Raw genomic sequence first — 18,964 nt, 5'->3', positions numbered from 1 at the left:
GATTCAATAATAAAAAAAAATTAAAAAGATATTTAATGAAAGGTTGGACAATTTAAAAGATGCCAAGAAAACAATCCCAATAATTAAAGACATCAACAAATAATAAGAAAGTATGTAGAGGAAGAAAGACCATAGGATCTCTAACTTTATCCCAATCTATGCCAAAAATGTAAGCAAATTTTAAGTATATTTGTAAAGAGCTACGGAAAACCAATTCCAATCTGGCAACAATTATTTGACACCTTTAGAGATTAAATTACCATCCAACCTCCTTAAGTTGGCATATTCAAAGGATAAAAATAAACTAAAGGAAGAATTTAAAAAATAGGTCTTTTATTTTTAATAGAGGTTCTAAAACAAGTTAATACAATAAATAAAGGCCATATAAGAAGAAATAATTTTTTAATTAAGAGCCAAATTCCAAACCAAATTCTCCATCCTATAGAATTTGATAGACTCACTTCAAGGCTGTGGTGCACTTAATATGGCCAATAAGAGCATCCTAATCAATTTTTCTCAATCTATCAAAATTACCAACAAAATTTGAGAAGGTAGTAATCATATATCTCCTTCTATAGAAATCGAGGTAATCTAAGGTCCAACATTCAATTCCAAAATCAAAAAAATACTAATCAAAATTTTAGGAACCAATCATGCCAAACGTAAGACGTGCATCACTTTTGTAAGAAAAAATACCTATTTAGTAGTTATTGAATAAAAAATAAGATAATATATGGAAATTATTAAAAAAAACCATTTTATGGATATACAAGTAATTTAAAAAAGTAGTTTCTTTTAATTTCTTACAAAAGAATTATCAATAATAAGCCTAAGATCTTTTGAAGGGAGCAAGAAATTCTAATTCAAATAATAATTTAAGTTTGTCCAAGCTATTTTAAAATTATAACCACAATTTTCAAATATAATATTCTTTGTTGGATTTAAATACTAGGAAAGATGTGAATTAAAATAAGTTCCTACTAATTTAAATTTTTTTTAATTTATAATAATTTAATTATCTAAAAAAATTATAATTCTTTATTAGCATTTAATTTTTATTCAACAAATCTTATAATTTTTTTAATTATGAATTAAATAAAGCCCTCTAGTAGATAAATTATTCTAGTTCACAACTACTATTTAATTTATATATTGATTAAATAAAATTTTCTCCTTCATATTAAAAACTTAAAGTTTTTAACTAATTAAAATCCACATACATACCTCTATAATACAATAAAAATTACTTAATAAGTAAGAAATAATATACACAATTAAAAAGAATTTTTAAAATAAATTTATTTTATTTTTTATTTAATATTAATTATCATTTAAAATTTAAAATTCATCTAATGATAATTTTTTATCTATAAATGAGTTTTTTATCTATAAATAAAAAAACATCTATCTAATCAAAATTTATTTAGAATTAATCATTTATTTTAATTCTAATTATCCAATTAAATCTAATTTATCCAATTCAAGAAAACTTTTCATATATTATGCGTATATTGAAAAATTCTAAGATAATTTGATAATGAAAATGAAATTTTTATTTCACTTAATAGTTGTGGTTTTTGAGATCTAGATGATCACATAAGTCTTTGAAGGTCTTTGTTCCAACCATCATCTAGTAATAGGCATCAAAGTTGATGTATTAGGAGGTGAGTATACTTACTCCTTCTTTTGATTATATTGAACATGCTCTTTAGCTTGTAATTGGACTTGATTTCAATTCCAAAGTTGGCTTTGTGCTGAACCAATTTATCAAAGGCCATGACTCATGAGAAATTACAATTGGATCCTAATTACTTAAAAAAAGACATTGCAACAATTTGCAACCAATTGAGCTACTAGATTTTATCCACTATATCTATCTACGCAACATCTTCCATATAATTATCTCAAAGAAGCAATCAATTTTTGTCCTATCCGTAATATCCCTTAAATACAATGTTGTTATTTGATCAATATGTGCACAAATTTATATTAGTGGTGCCACAACTTCTATTGTGAGCCATGCAACACTAGCTGATCACTTCACTAAGATGGTCCTTGATTATTTCTCCACAACTAAGTAATTCAAGGATCCAATATTGTTGACAATCAATTCAATGCCTAGCAAAATAATGCAGCCCAAACAATAGCTGATGTTGATAGTTCTAATGAGAGAGTTGCAAGAAAAGAAAAAACAAAAAGAACCAAAGACCACAAATAGCACTTCTTCAACTACCAAAATTCAAAAATCCTTGCATTATGTGATTGTTGGATATTTTTTTATTATCTTTGCATAATTTCTATAATCAATCAACAATCTTTGCCTTGTCGAACTTTTGATTCACTAAAGCTTGGATTTTTGAAGGAGGAATGACAACAATTAAGGTCAACTATGAAGTTTCATTTGTAGCACTAAGTCAAGTAGGAAATATTGACAACCAAGATTAATTACCTAATAGTGATACTATTATCCTATCTACTTGGAAAGACCTCCATACAATTTAAATCATGTCATTCTATTATTGTTGCAAAATCAAAACTAGGAGCACGATATCACAAGACACTACTATAATTTCATAATCGGATAATGATACTATTGCACTTGATATCCATATGGCACCATACCTAATATCTGATACTATATCCATATATTATATTTCAACTATCTTCCAATTGTATTTTGACTATATATGATGACATATTTTGACAATATTTCAATTATATAAGATATTATATTTTATATTGTATCTACTACCATATCTAAATTATATATAGATCTTATATAGATCATATTTGGATCATATATAGCCATATAATATTAAAATCTTGAAAGATTTAGATTTCTCTTAATTGCTTTAAGATACTATAAGATTCTAATTTGATACTTTCTAAAATTCTTCCTACTTGAGAATTTAAATTAGATTTTTTATATTAATTATAATTATTTTATTAACTCTATTTTTCTTATATCTATATTTTTTTATCTAATCTTTCACCTATTAATTATACTTCACATTCTAATTATATTCTTTTAATCTAAAACAACTTATAAATTTATTTGGTGACTTATAAGAAAATACATCCTTCAAAATATTGATTAGTTCTAATATAGTTAATAGAATGACGACTAAGGTTTACAAGATGTGAGGTATTTAGAAATACCAATGAAAGAATAAGACTTTTAATTCATAAGAAATCAACCATCATCTTTTTATACTAACTATATTTTTTTTAAAGCAATCTTTGATAAGAATAAAGAAATTTCTTACATACCAATCTTGGCAATTATGACAAAGTCTAGATATACTAGTCTTGTCTTTCTTATGTCAATTTACAATGAAAATAATTTAATGCATTTTTTTCACTTCTCAAACTTAAATGAAGCCATGAAAGAAGCAATGGCTAATGTTAGGAATTTAGAAAAATTACCTAAAGTCTTAAAGCCTACAATTACTAGACAATCTAAAATTATAAAAAATAAAATCTATGCTAAGGAATTTTCTTCTATGGAAGTGTAAAAATTATTGATATAATTTATTTAATTTTCATAATACTTCTAAATTTGAGTTTTAAAATAATCTATTATATTTCTAGAAGCAATTATATATTCTAGAAAGTTAAGCATGATTATGTATTCTTCAAGCTCATCATGATTTTCAATAGTTGATTTTTTTGAAAATAATAAGACTTTAGAGCTAATATCTAGAGATTTTTGATAGCCTCAAATGTGGAAGGATTTCAAAGACTTTATACAATCATGTGATATTTGTTCAAGATAAAAAAAATTCATCATCGTTGATCTTATAGACTTCTTGAACAACCATGGATTTCTATTTCTATGGATTTTATCATGCATCTTCTAGTGTTAGGTTCTTATGATTCTATATTCATGATAGTAGATCATTTATCGAAGATAGCACATTTTGTACTATGTGTAAAATTTATCTTAGGTGAAGAAACAATTAAGTCTTTTTTAACATCTATTGCTATCATCAATTGTCTCAAGATATTATATCAAATAAAGAGACTTAATTTATATGAAGATTTTGAAGAATTCTTAAGAATTTAAAGATGGACATAAAACTATCTTTGACTTTTCATCCTCAAATCAATAGACAAATGGAATGCATAAACTAAGTTTTGAAAGAATATTTAAGATGTACCATCAATTACCAACAAGATGATTGTATAATTATTTTATTATTGGTAGAATTTACCTAAAATAATATAATATATTTTTTTATGTAATAAACACCTTTTTTTGCTAATTATGGTTATCATCTATAACTTGATGCTTTTGACTTCTTAAAAGTTGATAATCTTGAGACATAAGATTTAGTAAATCATTTATCTAAGTTATATATAACAATAAAAGAACAATTAGAAGAAGTTCAAGAACAACAAAAGACCAACATAAATTCCTATTGTATGAAACAACTTCAATTCCATGTTAGCAACAAGATATCAAGATTAGTTGTCTTGTGACAAATTAGATTATTATAGGCTTGGACTATTTCATATTTGTAAAAAAATCAATCTAATTTCTTATTGATTGCATCTATCAAAGTCTATGAAAATCCATCTTGTATTCTACATGTATCTTTTTGAATCATATAAAACAATGAATATCTTGAAATAAAGACAAATGCCACATCCTCTTATAGAAGTAGATAATAATCAAGAATTCAAGGTAGAAGAAGTCTTAGACTCAAGGAGGCGCCAAAATAGAGTCAAATATCTTATTCATTACTATAGATATGATATTAGTGAACGCATATGAAATTTTGTCAATAATTTTGTAAATACACCAAAGAAGATTGATGCTTTTTATTAACATCCATCAAAACCATGATAAAGAACATAAAATCTTTGCTATAAAAAAATAAGATCTAAAAAAGATTATTTTTTACTTTCTATCTTTATTTATAGTTTCTATGTATTTGTGGTACTAAGAAGATGGAAAACCAACAATCATCAAATTCAACTCAAGAGCTATTATTTGCTAACTTATCAAACAAAACATTGTAATTATCACAGCCTTAAAGATGACCTAATAAAAATGAAGATCCTTAAGAATGATATGTTTTTTTCAAATAGATGGAAAAATACAATATGTTTGATATCACAACCTTGGAAGAGATTCTTAATGTTTGGTGATTTTATTAGAAGTAAAAATTACTCCTAATGATATTACAAATGTTTTATTTGAAATTAGTTACAAAGGCCTTAACAATGATCAAATAATGGAGTGGTCTTCTTGCCTTGAAATGAGACATTATTGATGGCTAAGAGGATCTATCAAATCTCTTTAAAAGCATCAAAGATCAAAATAGGTGGCAAATACAATTTGTTGCATCTTAGATTTCATCATCATAAAATCACCACTCTTCATAAAACTTGTTTCTCAAAAGGGGGGTAATATCATACACATACATATTTATTCTAATAGTTACTTAGATAACATGAATAAGTAGAAGTAGATTTAAATAATTAATTTGATAATATCTAATAGAAAAGCTTCTTAGACATGGCTTTGACTTTATACGTATTTGTAGTTAATTGGTGGATTAGAAACTTTGTCAACAAATTAGCCACATATTGAATGTGTTGATAGCTTGTAATACAAGCTAATTATGTAGTGCACACATAGTTTTCAATAATTTTAACTTTAGAAAATAATTTAGTATTAAAATAAGTATCTATTTTTTAATATTTTATTATTTAATTTTTTTGACAATAATTTTAAGTTTATACAAAAACCTAAATTAAAAATAAAGTATAGATGTAAAGTTTTTTAAATTATTTAGTAAGATCCAAAGTTCAAGCATCTATACTTATTTAAGTAAATCAAAAGTATAATAATTTATAATTTAATTGATAAAAATAATAAGATTTAACAAAAATATATACTAAGATAAGTAAAAAATATAATTTTTTTTAACTCAACTAGTAATAATGTTGAACTTCAACACAAACCAAGATGTACGAAAGATGTAAGATTTTTTTAATTATTTGCTAATAATATCAAACTTAAAGACTTATTTGTACTAAAAAAAACATCAGTGATGTAAGGTATCTCAATCTATTTAGCAATCATGTTGAACATGAGCAATTATTTGCATTAGGTGAATAATGTAAAATTTTTGAATTCATTTGGCAATATCGGCAACTTTTGACATTATTGAATATTAAGATGAGTTAAAGATAGAAATTTCTTTAATTCATTAAATAACAACATCAAATTTAAGTATATGTCCATATTAAAATAAGTCAAAAATAAAAGGTTTCTTAATTTATTTGGCAATGATATCAAACTTCAATATAAATTTATAGTAAAATGAATTCAAGATGTAAATTTTTGAATTCATTTGATAATAATGTCAATCTAGAAGATATATGTATAATAAGATGAGTCAAAAATGTAAAACTTACCAATTCAATTGACAATAATGTCAAGTTTGAACAAAAAACTATATAAAAATGAATCAAAGATGTAAGCTTTTTCAATCATCAAAGATGAGTTTAAAATGTTTAACCAAAAGAATCTGGCTCACTCTGAGACGAGCATAATATGCCAGAAAGTCTGACAATTCAACTTGACAAGCAAATCTGAGGAATCCTTTTGCAGTGATTCTTAAAAGTATCACTCGTGAAGAGAATGTGTGAAGAGCAGAAATGATTTGAGATGGGAAATTTACTCTCTTTTATTAATATTAAATTTTTTTTATTGCTGTGGAAGGTTCGGTTGAAGGTATATACAGACAAACAAGCGTAAGCCCCGGGCTGCAGTGCACATCAAATGGGTGGGCATGGGAAAGAGCGGCGTTGGTTCTGAAGAGCTGAGGCAGCGAATTAAGCAGCACAGATAGATCTCCGCAAAAACTCTCAAAAAATCGTGTGTCACAATTGGTTGAAGCATGAATTTCAGAGCTGCAACGATGCTTGCAACCTGACTTCGGCTGGCAACGAAGAAGATTGCGAGGGGTTTGCGTGTGTTTGCGAGGGATCCTGGCTCACGCGATGCTGCGACAACTTTGTGTGGATGGTGGCGATGTTGATGTACTGTTTGTGTTGGTAGAAGTGAGTGGTGATCAAGTGAATGACGAAGTTGACGAGGCTCATGGCAGCCATGAGCAAGTAGAAGTAATTGAGATGGTTGAGGTTGAGGTTGGAGGATTCGAGCCAGCCTTTGCCTGCGAGCTTCTTCGTGAGGGCGTTGACACCCACCATGAAGCCGCCGTTCTGGAAGAGCCCGCCGGCGATAGGGAGCATGGAGAGGGCGGTGCCCAGGCTGCGCATGCGGACGGGTGACTCGTAGTAGAAAAACTCGAACAGCCCCGCGTGGGCGAAGAAGATGGCGGTGCCCATGATCACCAAGATGGGTAGCTGCCAGAAGACGCTCAAGGGGACGATGGCAGCTGAGGAAGAGTCGTGGTTTACGAGATAGTGCGACCTTGCGACGTCGAGACGGATGGATTCCAGCAGCGCGGCGTACGCGAGTCCCACGACTGACATCGCAAGGCCAACTCCAATGCGCTGGCAGTGAGACAACCCTTGCGGACACCCTGTGTAGCGGCGCAGCACACCCACAAGGAGGTAATCGTAAGCTACGATCTCCAAGATCACGACGCCAATGGCGATGGCGGTTAGCGTAGCAGGGGGAATGAGATAGTGCGTTCCAATGCGTCTGTCCATGGAGTACCCTTGTTGCGTCGTCCACGTTTGAACCTGTGCTAGCACCATGTACAGCAGCATGGGACCCATTGCCACAGGCATGCAACGGAGGAGGCCCTTCACTTCCTCCACCTGGGTCACGGTGCAGAGTCGCCATGGACTTGCTTTAGCTGCGAGATTGGCGCCAGAGGCATCCGCAACAGCAGCTCTGTCGAAAAACCTTCAGAAAAAATATATGGGATGTCAGGATATTCGATTTGTAAGATCAACATTCAAGCGAGTTGTGATGAAGATGAAGACGATGAGGGGGTCAGTGATCAAATAGTGAATCATACCGCATGCCCTTTGTGTGGCGCAGCAAGTAGTAGGGTTTGCCATCTTGCACCTCTGGCAACATTGACTCCGCGTCATTGATTTCGTGCAACTCGGAGGCATCTGTCGGCAATGTGACTCTCCCGTTCCTAAAGGCCGCTACAAACACTTGGAAGATGCGCGTCAATGGACTTCCTGCTGCTTTCTGGTGTCGGTACCGACCAGTGCCCGCTAGAAAGAACAATGTGGCCATCATCATGGCCAAGCCGATCGAAATGAAGGACCACGTCCACGACACATTCTCTCCGAGGTGCACTACGAGGGTTGTTGCGAGGACTCCGCCGCAAGTCATCGACACTACCAGCCAGTTAAAGAATCTCGGCGTCTTTTCTCTCTCCGCCGCATCTTCCTGGTCGAATTGATCTCCTCCGAAGGCTGACAGACATGGCCGGATGCAGCCCGCACCCACTGCAATCAGGTACACAGAGAACATACACACTCCATACTGGGTTGCATTTGCGGGCAAGCATGGTCCCCGACTGAGCTTGTTCTTGACGCATTCGGGCATGAGCGGTGCGATTGCAGATGATATGATTAACAATGCAACTCCCTGCACATAGTAATTGAAATGGCGTGTGCATGCACGCACGCAGGTCCTGTCAACAAGAGGGATTTCTGCACCGCAGCATTGTTGGTTCCAGGAACTGAGAGTTGAAGCAAATGTAATAGAGAGTTGATTTTCGGGAGTGCATACCACAAGCTCGATGAGCATGGCGACGATGATGGTCCAGTAATTTCCGAGGAATGCACTGGACATAAAACCGCCGAGCAGCGACGTAAGATACGAAGCGCCCCAGTAGTTGGACAACGCTGTGGCGGCATGGATTGGGTGCAGATGCATAGGACCCAACAAGTATAGGTTCAAGTTGAATGCGATGCTCAAGTTCACTACCGCCTCAAACATTGCAGCTCCTGCATGATCATCCATTCATCGACGACGATGCGGAGTGAGATGAAACGATTGCATCATCATCAACATTCTCCAAAACAGAGTTCAATGTGCGACACCGCGCGATGGCAACCATGAAGCCGAATTTGCATTTGCGTGACCAGTCATGTCAGTGTAGTCACGTGAACTCACCGAACAGAGCCGGAGAGGTCTTCCATCCTCCTGTTGTGACCCTGCTGGCGGGTCTTCCTCTAAAATCCAAGGAGCCATCTGCTGTGGCAATGTAGGTGGTTGCGGTGGAGAGCTTGCTTGGCTCCACAAACCTCTCTGCTTCGTGACTTGGCAGTCGCTGCACCTGCTCCACAGGAAGAAGACCAAAAAATAGAATACTGCTCAAAAACAATGTTTAATGCCGTTGAAGGAAGAGAAGGAAAGAAAAAATAATGCAAAGAATAGTTCAACTCTACACCAATCCCCGGACAAAGTGCAGAGTCGCTCTGAGCTCAAGACTCTCAAATGTCGAGAGAATGTGTTCACGCAAGCATTACCTTGACACATCATGCATAAGCCTACAGCAGGAAGAAAAGAATGCAATCACCTGTCCAGAGCTATGGGGTATCCATTCCGCAGACGGGCACATGGATGCCATGATATTCCCCCAACTAACACACCAATGCAGCAAAAACTCGAAGGTCACTGTATCGCGCCGCAGATCGCAGCAGAGCCGCTCAGCATTCTCCTAGCAACATTGATCTGCCTTACCAGGTGATAGAAACACCACCGGGATGGCATAAATAGTGTTTTAATGCCGCAGTTGCTCGCTGGATAGCGAGCCAAGTTGGGGAGAGGTTCTGGCGGTACGTCGTCAACACCTGCAGCGTTTACAGAGCGGCAAGGTGCCTAGAAGTGCAATTCCTAGAAACCATAGCCATGTGTACGAGATGGCCTTCGCCCAACCACCATCCCCTCGCTACGCAGTACTGCGATCACTCAATCCCAATGCTGCTTTTGAGGAATCGCCCCCAACCCCTGGAAGCACTTCCACTGATCTTCTCCGCTGCTTGTTAGCCTGCACACTGCATGTCATCAGATCTGTTGCAGCTAAAAGGACTGAGGAAGGTTCTTCTCGCTTGTGCAGATCGAGAAATTCCTGACCTGCCCGCCCCCCTCCATGAATTCACCCACAAAAATATTAATGCGAGTCCTTTCCATGAACATCGAGAGCTTTAGCCGGTTCCTTCTCGGCAAGGCAGTTTCTGACATCCACCTTAACACCCAATTCCCGCATGTTTATAACCTCCCCTTGTACAATGCTGCAGAAAAAAATACTTGCATCAAGGAATGTTTGAATTCCTCAGTGTGCACTTGAGCTCTTAGCCATGCACTAGATTTTGATCTTGCTGACTAGTAGAGGAGTGAATTGGCCAACAGCGATACATTCATGAAAGTAAAACAAGTTGACCGAGTTGTGATTCTGCAATAACGTGCTAGTTTCATACTGCAGTGCGACTCCGATCGATCGTCACGCACAGACCTTTTTCAAGGTAACCATCGGTACATGTCAACCTCAAAACTATTCGAAGTCTTCGTGTATGCTTGGGTCGATATTGACACACCCTGCCCTTACTCCAATGGCAGCATCAAGTGCAGGCGGTACTTAGTTGCTACATGACATCCATTGTTACCACTCATGACACGCTTGTACAGCTCGAAATCGTTAAACCAAGTCATTTAAGAAGTGTAGTTGAACAGAGATGACGAGAATAAAATAAAGTATTCTCACGAGTGTATGTAGCAGTCGAGAATACTGTAGGCAGGCTCTCTGATTCTACTATTGACTGCTCATTTACGATCTTCATGAAGACCTTTGACTATCTGGACTAGAATTCTTGTACTGAAGGGATCTGTACTCGTGCTCGACCACTTGAATCTGACAGTGATTTGGATCAGAGGACATATGCGTATACTTCAAGAGGAATTACGATCCCTAGAGGGCCATGCACAGCCTACAATGGCCTATTTGTAACTTCCAGAAGGAGTCCAAAAGTCCCATGCTCAGTCAAGGCACGGCCGCGTGCTGGACTGTACCAACCCCTCAAATAATGAGATTCATATTTCAAAAGGGCAATTGCCAATCTTTACAGTCTGCCATATCAACTAACTCGCCGCCTCGTTATTGCTGTACACAGGGTTTTGCCCTCCTTTCCTCAAAGGATTGAGGCTGAAGCGGCATTAACTGACATATTTGATTCGGGCAAGTGAAACTGCTCGCAGTGTCAAAGCGTACCGTTATTACCAGGGGCCAGTGAGTGAACGGTGCACTGTATCAGTACGAATTCGGCAAACATGGGCGTCCAAGCAGCGCCATTACAAATTAACATGACAGTATATTGTTGCAACATATAGAAACCTTGAGATCAAGGGTGAATTTCAGCTGAAAAGCAAGAGAGTGTTGCAACGCCAAAAGCTACTGGCTGTAGGGACTGACAGTACGCAGGCCCCGTCTGTCCATGTTCAAAAGTTCCATGCAAGATTCTAATTAAACAAATGATCATGGATGCTAGTTTCTTAGAACTCTTTCAAAACATAAAACTTCAAGCCTGTTGCTGAATTGATACTCCTCTGATCACTATGGCGCACAGCAGTAGTTACGAATATATGGTACCTGCACTGAATTGTAAGTAGTGTAGGCTAAGGAGGTTCTCAAGATTCTCGGTAACTGGAATTGCACGGGGTTGAAGTAACGCATTTGTTGAGTGAGGTCTAAAGAGGTGTCCTATGGATGATACCTCAGTGCTTGACCAGCCTATACTACACATAAACCTCATAACCTGAAGTGAGCGCGCGCACACAAATGCACTATAATGAAGCATTCTAGTGTAGTTACAAATGCATGATCATCACATGAAGACAGTCAGGTGATTTCAACTCCACTTATAACCTTCGTTTCGCTTCCAAAGAGTAATCGATCATAAGACAAAGCATTCTCAAGAGGTTTGCAAAATATCCTTGAGTCAATAAAGGACCATTGTGAGAGGTCCCCGTCAATTTTAACCACCTCTCCTTCAAGGTTTTGGATGGAAAACATACAGCATCCGACCACCGTGGATAGTGGGAGTCAATAGCATAGAAGAAATGGATTGTGACATAGTCACAAATCACTCACGCAAATTTCCATAAACTGCACCTAATTGATGGATAGCTGCAACACACAAGCTTGTGATCAATGTAGGGGACGACCACTAAATGTATACATAGGCAACCCCATTCAGGCGCTAAGACTTTGATCAATAACAGTCGGTAGAGCAGAAAGAATACGAACGCAAACAAAGAGAAGGTTTATCGGACCTTGAGGTCCACCAGAACCGGAAGTCCAGGGTTGGGAGATACAATACGCCATTTTCAAATCTGAACTGATGATATTATAATCTATCAATGTCCAGATCTTCCTTGCTTCATAAAGAGATGATTCAGCCGAAACCTCTGAAACTTTGCGGTTAAGTTCCAGCACAGTTGTTTTGGAAGACGTCAAATAAATGCAAAAGAGTTTGTGGGAAGTCATGTCCCTCAAGAGTATTTACGAGGAGCAGGAACTTCAAAAAACTCTGATAAATAAATTCGTCATTCTTGATTTAAAGGATGTATGCAATATTTTGCTTAAACATCGCTGGACTGCGAACAGTCTTCCGAAAAACAATACACAAGTTTTGTCGTCAACATGTGCGTCTCCAGACACTTAATCAGCGGCACACTTACCAATTGGATTTTCTAGTTCTGGTAGCAATATTGGAGGTCGCTTCTTTGATACAGTCCACAGTACATTGTAACTCTCCATAAAGTAACCTGGTTGTCTTAGATTAAGGTATACTTGGTACTTTTTTCCAGGAGAAGCCATATAGAGGCATTGACACCAAGATATATGCTTCAAGTATATGTACCGCTCCTTGCCATGCTAACAATACGAGCTTATCGTGCATTATCATGAATCTGCAAAAACCAATTTTTTCATCAACCTGTGAAGAAAAGTACGAAACAGCCGGCTCCTTCCTCAATACTGCATGTGCCAAAGAAGCTGAACCTGCTCTAAATTCATCACAGGAACGCTGAAAGTGAAAAAAGCAAGTTCAAAGCACCGATAAACTTACCAAGCTTCGTCACACGGAATGACAAAACATAAAAATGATGTCAGCAACTGCCTCATCACAAAGATATCTCTAACATAAATAAGTCTCCAATTGGTAGAAGAAACTTGGCAAAGCATTGTTGTGAGGTTTCATGTTCGCATCTTGGAAACCACCCGAATTGAACTTACACTACATCTATAATATAGGTCGGGTAATGGGTGCCTCATGTAAACCCATTCATGATTCATGTATTCACTTTCTTTACAACCACCCATGTTGTTCCGCTAGCAGCACCACTGATATGTCCTTCCTCACAAGGCAATTATACCAAATAATCGTGATGCCCTTGTCCTCCCCAAGATATTAGCCATCTATACAAATCCTTTCGGACCTTGAAATGAACCATACCTCTTGGAAGTCAGAGACTTTCCTGAATCATAAATACGTAAACGTCATACCGAGGACTGAGCCCTGTGTGATCTGTGCCTCGACATATGAGGGATGCCTCACAATAACCATCGTAAAATGAGCCAGTCCTTCCTCTTTCACTGCTATATGTATTGCCAGCACGTCCCATCTCCACTACGTCTATGTGGACAACTTAAAAACTCTCGGATCGCAGGGTGTTTTACGGCATTGTAATTACAAAATGCAATCAGACGTGTGTTCAGAAACCTTCGTCTATTGGAAAGACCTATGTGCAATACAATATCGGTACACGAAGTCAAAAAGAAACGATATGATTATCACAATCTGTACTTACAATTGTCTTGCTCAGTGGCTTCGATAGTGTCAACAAATCAAGAATATGAAGATAAAATAAGGTGAACTCGCCGTTCTGTGAGGACAATTGATGGCTTCAGTGAAAGGGTAGGAATTTGATGGGCTACAGCAACCCTAAACCCTAATGGAAGTGAAAGGGCCATCCACCAATCATTCGACGTGGGTAGCCAGCCTGAATCTCAAAGAACCCAGTAATGACGTGAACGCTCTAGCCAAAAGCTGATAAGGAACGCAGCAGAGCAGATCCACGACCTCACTACGTTCAAAAAATTCTGGATTACGTCCCAAGACTTGAAACACATCCAGCGCCCATCCCACCACCTCCAATAGGCCAGCCACATTGAACATCATTCTCAACTCATAAAAATGACCCAATTTCTCCGATGACGCAATCAATCCTCCTCTACTTTTTCGATCGTCTTCCAAATCACAGCCTCCACTCCCCCGCTGTACTTGATGTTCACCAAAACCTTGCCCAACTTCTCAGCAACCGCGCAGCTGCAATCATATCAAACTACAATACATTCTTCACGTCATCAGGGCACGGAACATCGGAAATCCGCTCCAGAAAACTCCTCCACGGACCCCAAAACTTCTTACACGCGAAATTAGTATCATGATCCACTCCTTCACCACCGCTTGTTCCAGTGCAGATGGGTGAAGTGCGCGATCCACCATCCCCTAAACAGAACAAAACAATTGACCGCTCCCCGCACATGAACCCACCGAGAGGAATTAGCAAAATAAGATGAGGTAGGCTTCATTCATGAGATCGGAGTCGACGTGTTGACACTGTTGTGTTGCGCATCGCAGAGTGAAGTCCTTTGTAGCGGAGGAGAGGAAGAAGAAGCTGCGTAAATGAATGCGACCCATTCACACTTGCCGGAGAAACAGAGCAACAACACTGGCTGGTGATAGGGGTCGCTTCTCGGAACCCTCCAGAGCCGTCCACGGTGCGTTAAAACCGTGATAGTCTAAGACCGTGTTGGATATCGTGCAAGGTACACTTCATTTATAGACCATAAATCTTCCTTTATCACAATCAAATAATTTCAGTTTATTGTAAAAATAGGAGTAATTTAATTCTAATGCAAATTTAACAATAAAATTTCCTAATTTTTACCTTTTTTTGAATTCAAGAAGTGGTAATGGCTTGTCAACAAAACATATGTAAAAAAATCCACGTAACATTAATATATATATATATATATATATATATATTTATATATATAAATGTTGTGAGTTTATCAACAGATGAATTTCTTTTCTTTTTTTAAAAAAACACTGAGAAAATGGCCATGAAATCATTTCAGTCTTAAATCAAAACTATACGAATTTGAAAATTTAGAGTTTCTTACAAGGTAATCACCTTATTTGAGATTAACTGATTAAATGAAGTTAAATGTCGTTAATTAATGAAGTTAGAAAATATTGCATTAAGTTAACTTCATATCTTCTAAAATTAATCTATATTCTCAGAGTCAGTTTTCACGATAACATCTGAAAATAGATTTTAAATCTATTTTGACTAATTCTTACACACAAACACATGAAAATTAAGGACAGAATTTACATTTAAAAAAACATTTGGTTCGAGGATTGTGACAAAGGATGTTTTGAGTTTATTGCAGTGTTTTGAATGTGTGCATATATATATATATATATATATATGCATGCAGTTTATGTACTAACATTTTATAATTCTTTAAATATAAAAGGCAACAGAAATTATGGTGGCATTTTAATTCCTCTAGCCCACAAGAACAATGTCATATTCTTTGTTTGATACCAATAGTGTTTGAATACATAAATTTGATTGTTTTTATGCATAAATACATTAATAATCAGTTTGAGATATATATTTAACAGCACATGTTTCTTTTTGACAATCTATGTTTTTTTGTTAATTTTTGTACCTCTCTGGCATTATCTTGTCTTTACATATGTTTAAAGAACATTATTGTTCAAATCAATAGATTTTTTATTTTTTATTTTTTAAAAACTTTATACTTATTAGTAAAGTAAAGCATTTTAACCTTGAGGGGTCTTTGTAACCAGAAGCCTACTTCAAAATGCAATGGTCAAAAAGCATGATGAAGGTCTTCTCTTTTGTGAAGAAAAGTTGTAGTTTGAAAGCATTCACTTTTAGAGAAAGCATGAAGTGAGAAGAGGTCATGCCATATACCAAATCATTTTCTTAATTATAATTGTAAATATTTTAATTCATGTCTAGATCATAAAGAATGATAAATTTTAATTTAAAAAAATATTAAATTGCATTAATTCGAATAGATATTTAAACTAGTTTATATTTTAAAAATTGATATTTGTGACAAAAGCATCTCTTGAGGTGATTATGATGCAATTTTTGAAGTACACTACTATTTATGTTTTATAGAAGAAAAAAAATTAAAATCACAAATCAAAATCAAAAATATCTTTCAAAATTATTTTTTCTCAATGAAACCTTTTGGTTGTTTTTTCCAAATATAAAGCTTATCAGAGAAAATAAAATAAAATAAAATAAAAAATCCTAACTAATTGTAAGAATTAAAAGTTGTGGTCTCTTATTGTTTATAGAAAAATATAATTATTTAAAAATCCAAAGCACATATTTCTTATAAAATTCAATATATATATATATATATATATATATATATATTTCAAACCTATAAATATAAACTTTAACATACCTTAACACAAAATCATATTCTTATTTATCATCTATTTCATTCTTTTTATTTTAACTACTTATTGAAATTAAATAACTTTATTTGTAAAAAAACATTGTGAAATTATAATGACTTTTTAATTTCATCTTCTCTTTCATTTTGCATATACAACTCATGTTCCACAATACAAACCTTTGTAGCTTACATTAATTGATCACAAATATATATATATATATATTATAAATTAGCGAAAGACCAATTATATATTTAAATTAATAGGTTTGGAAAAATATATAAATTTTGCTATAAATATATTACTATAAAATGTATTGTTGGTCATATTCATTTAATTGAAAACATTATAACATATAAATACTTAAATTTTTTTACAAATAACTTGATTTTCCTTTAATGTTACTTTTTGTATGTTTATATTTTTAGAATTGTTCAATTGCATATGTAATATCATTTTTGGAGTTCATTGTTTTTGTAGCAGTAGTTTAAAAAACTTTGCACTGTTAGGAATTTATATCACATCTAAGGTAAGTTTTTTAATGTTTAATAATCTCTTTACAAGCCAATATTGCAGCCGTACAATATATATATATATATATATATATATATATATACCAAAATAACATAATACATTGTTAAAGTTAAAAAAAAATTATATATATATATATATATATATATATATATATAGAGAGAGAGAGAGAGAGAGAGAGAGAGTTATATTTATGAGAGGTTATATATTCTTTTTACAAGTTACAACCTTTTCTAATCTTCTTGGTCTTTAAATATGACTTTCTCGTATAAATGTAATTTGTTCTACTTCCCATATAATTTCCAACCATCTTTATATCTTTTCTTTCTTATAATAATAAACTGTAAAAGAACTTGATTCTTTAAATAATAAAAAATCTATTTTAAAAACTAAAATTACTTTTCTATCAATATAAAAGTGTGAGCTAAAATAAACCTCTACTAATTGGAAGTTTATTCTAGTTCACAATAAGTGAATTAACTATGCAAATTTTATACTTTATAGCTCTTATTTAAATCCTAATCAATTCACTCTTTACTCTTCTTAAATCATCCAAATAGTCAAGCAAAAAACTTCACCACAACTCACACTTGCAATAGTAAGTCACTCCAATATCCATGCATTAAGAAATAAATTATCTATTTATTTCTTTCTTTTTTCTTTTTTCTTTTTTTATTAATTAATTTTCATTCATCAACTAAAATTCATCCTTGAATAAGTTTTCATCCAAAATATAATATTTTATTAAAGTATGAGAATTCATCGAAACAATTTTCGTCCAATTTAAATTATTCATCGAAATTTTGTTATTCATCCAACCTAATTCAACCCTAATCCTAGTTCATCTGTCTAACTGAGCCTCGGAATTCTAACGAAGAGGAAGACAGTGTGGCCTCCGATGAGCTATCGCCACAAGCTTCCTCACCTCCGCAGCAGTGACTCCTGTGATTCTCTAAATTTTTCTCCTCCACCAACGACCGCTGATCCCTACTGGAGCTTCTTGCACTCCGCTCTTGAACCTCAGATTTGAGAGTACTGCGGAGTGCCCGAATGTAGCTAGGAGTGATGCAACTAGACAAGGTGGGCCTTGTTCCATACTCGAACAAAGTTGTTGGGTTTCTCAAAGAGGAATGACCCTTCAAATTATTATTCTCGCTTTCACAAACTCTAACCTGTAGCAATAACACTACGCTACCATATGGTATCCGCAGAAATCAAAGCAATTGACGCAGTCTAGCACCTTCATTACAATTTTTCGAGGAACCTCCTTTCTCCACAAAACTGTACTGAAGCTCATACCCAGCACATGTTCAACACATGGATATGTCACAAATGTGGCAAACAAGTGCACATACGTCAGGCTCCAAATTAACTAGCGATAATTTGTGAATCAAGGCCGCAGATTAAAAGTGATGCGTCTAATTTCTTTGCGTTCGCTGAGGGAGTCAATTGCTCAGGCACTATAATGTATGAAGTTGCTCAGCCTTTAGGCTACTGGAGGCTATGGACGTTTGATCGCAGATGTTCCTCCATCCAAAATGCGCTATGCTTCTTGCAGTGATCAAATGGTAATCACTGAGAAGAAACCTTCTCCTTACTCCAACCGTATAATTCCCACCTACAGAAGACCAAGGGTGTGACACAACATCCGAGACTGTCCGGGTCTTCAACTTCATGTAAGAAGATCGTTGAAACTTCTCTCCAAAGAGTTCAACTGGTGCTCTATCCCATTATCTCTCCTTGTCCATTGTCGTCGAAGAATTTCCACTCATAAAATTTCTCGAGAGCAACGAGATTCAAGATTTTCACAATACAGACTTCATCATTGAAAAATCAGAAGGCTCTCTTTTTCTCCCTCCCCCTAGTTACCTCCTTCAGTGGGATGAGACTAGAAGCAACTTGGTCAGCA

At 35.0% G+C, this 18,964-nt stretch overlaps 1 protein-coding gene across 1 annotated transcript; it reads right to left on the bottom strand.

Annotated features, from left to right (window-relative positions):
* Nucleotides 1-6,676: 6,676 nt before the first annotated feature.
* Nucleotides 6,677-12,623, bottom strand: LOC112282508 (protein NRT1/ PTR FAMILY 8.2). The gene is made up of 5 exons (XM_024520149.3): nucleotides 9,531-12,623; nucleotides 9,125-9,287; nucleotides 8,738-8,955; nucleotides 8,007-8,593; nucleotides 6,677-7,891 (listed from the first exon to the last, which is right to left on the bottom strand). Exons 1-5 carry the CDS (start codon nucleotides 9,579-9,581, stop codon nucleotides 6,922-6,924), a joined length of 1,989 nt encoding a protein of 662 aa, XP_024375917.1. The 5' UTR covers nucleotides 9,582-12,623; the 3' UTR covers nucleotides 6,677-6,921.
* Between the last annotated feature and the right edge of the window lie 6,341 nt (nucleotides 12,624-18,964).

Source organism: Physcomitrium patens, chromosome 5 (assembly GCF_059467195.1).
Source record: "Physcomitrium patens ecotype Gransden chromosome 5, ASM5946719v1, whole genome shotgun sequence".
NCBI classification, from domain to species: Eukaryota; Viridiplantae; Streptophyta; class Bryopsida; order Funariales; family Funariaceae; genus Physcomitrium; species Physcomitrium patens.
This window is presented reverse-complemented; position numbering and strand designations above follow the sequence as displayed.